The sequence below is a fragment of the Arachis ipaensis genome, chromosome B06, assembly GCF_000816755.2.
Source record: "Arachis ipaensis cultivar K30076 chromosome B06, Araip1.1, whole genome shotgun sequence".
In the NCBI taxonomy this organism is placed as follows: Eukaryota; Viridiplantae; Streptophyta; class Magnoliopsida; order Fabales; family Fabaceae; genus Arachis; species Arachis ipaensis.
The window spans coordinates 96,505,690-96,507,733 of NC_029790.2; the positions used below are offsets into that span (position 1 = coordinate 96,505,690).

Genomic DNA, 2,044 nt, shown 5'->3' on the forward strand with positions numbered 1-2,044 from the left:
ATGAAAATAGGGAGGTAATTGGAAGTAAGAGTGAGAGAAGAGGGGTAGGAAGAGAAGAAGAAAAGGAAAGGAAATTGTGGCTGCCGGAGTTGGTGGTCTCTGGAGGTAATCCAGCGGTGGTGGTGAGAGAAGGGAAGAAGAAAGAAGGAAGAAGTAGAAAGAATGATGGAAGAGTGAAGAAGAATTAGGATTAGAGAAAGAAGAGAAGAATGAAAGAAAGAGAATCTGGGCGGCGCGCTGAGTTTAGTGACACGGCGCTTATGACGCGCACGCGTAGCCCACGCGTACGCGTGGGTGAGCAAAAAATCAAGTGACGCGTAAGCGTCAATCACGCGTACGCATGATAAGTCATCGTTCCAGACGCACGGTTCCAGCATCATGCCCCCAACTCTCTATTCAAATCACCAATTTACGCCGATTTTCATACCACGCATACGCGTCGCTGACGTACATGCATGGATTGACAAAATTGCAGGTGACGCGTACGCATGGGTCACGCGTATGCGTGGGATGGCTTGTGCGCCAGGCACCCCTCCCGCACGTTTCCAGCGTAACTCTCTGTTTATTTTTAATAGAGAGCAAACCTCCATATGATGCATGCGCGTCATATGCACTCTTTATATATATATATATATATATATAAGGAAAAGTAAAGGTAAACATACAGAATTGGAAATTAACACTGACATAAATAAAATAAAACTAATAAAAAGGAAGATCATACTATGGTAGGTTGCCTCTCACCTAGCACTTTTCTTTAACGTCCTTAAGTTGGATGGTCCATAAGCTCAGTCCTCTTCCCTGGCTGGATCCTTCAAGAGGAAGATCTCTAGCACCTTATTGTTCTTCATCTTCACATCTTGATACAACTTTAAACGTTGGCCATTGACTTTGAAAAAAGTGGGGCTTGAGGGGTGACTTAGGTGGACAACTCCGTACGGTTCCACCTTTTCCACCATGTACAGTCCGTCCCACCTTGACCTTAGCTTGCCTGGCATTAACCTCAACCTTGAGTTGTAGAGAAGGACTTGATCTCCAGCTCTAAATTCTCTTCTCTTGATGTTCTTGTCATACACATCCTTCACCTTTTCTTTGTAGAGCCTTGAGTTCTCATACGCTTCTAGTCGAAGGCACTCCAATTCCTCTAGTTGTAGCTTTCTTTCAATCCCGGATCCTCCCAATCCTGAGTTGCATTCCTTCACAACCCAAAAAGCTTTGTGTTCCACCTCTACCGGAAGGTGACAAGCCTTTTCGTAGACTAGGCGGAACGGACTCATGCCGATGGGTGTCTTATATGCAGTCCGATAAGCCCAGAGCACATCTGCGAGTCTAGTACTCCAATCCCTCTTATGAGGCTTCACAATCTTCTCTAGTATGCGTTTGATCTCCCTATTGGACACCTCGTCTTGTCCATTAGTTTGGGGATGGTAAGCTGTCGCCACCTTGTGAATGATTCCATGTTTCCTCAGTAAACCTGTCATTCTTCTGTTATAAAAATGAGAGCCTTGATCACTCACGATTTCTCATGGTGATCCAAAGCGACAAATAATATTATTCCTAACAAAAAAAATAACAACATTAGCATCATCAGTACGGGTAGGAATTGCTTCCACCTATTTAGAAACATAATCAACAGCTAACAAGATGTATAAGAAACCATTCGAGTTTGGAAATGGACCCATGAGGTCAATACCCCAAACATAAAAAATTTCACAAAACAACATTAATTGTTGGGGCATCTCATCCCTCTTGAATATGTTTCCAAACCTTTGGCATTGGTGGCAAGAGTCACAGAAAATATTAGCATCCTTAAAAAGTGTGGGCCACCAAAATCCGTAGTCTAAAATTTTTCTTGCAGTCCTTTGAGGACCAAAATGTCCACCACTCTCAGAAGAGTGGCAAGCCTTTAATATAGAATGGATTTCGGATTGTGGCACACACCTTCTAATTATTTGGTCAACACCACATCTCCACAAATATGGGTCATCCCATATATAATACTTGGACTCGTTTTTAAGCTTGTCCTTTTGATGCTTAGTAAAAT

At 43.0% G+C, this 2,044-nt stretch overlaps 1 protein-coding gene across 1 annotated transcript; it reads right to left on the bottom strand.

Moving 5' to 3' along the window:
• LOC107647103 lies at nt 789–1,481 on the bottom strand. Its single transcript, XM_016351226.1, has one exon. It carries the CDS (start codon nt 1,479–1,481, stop codon nt 789–791), a length of 693 nt encoding a protein of 230 aa, XP_016206712.1.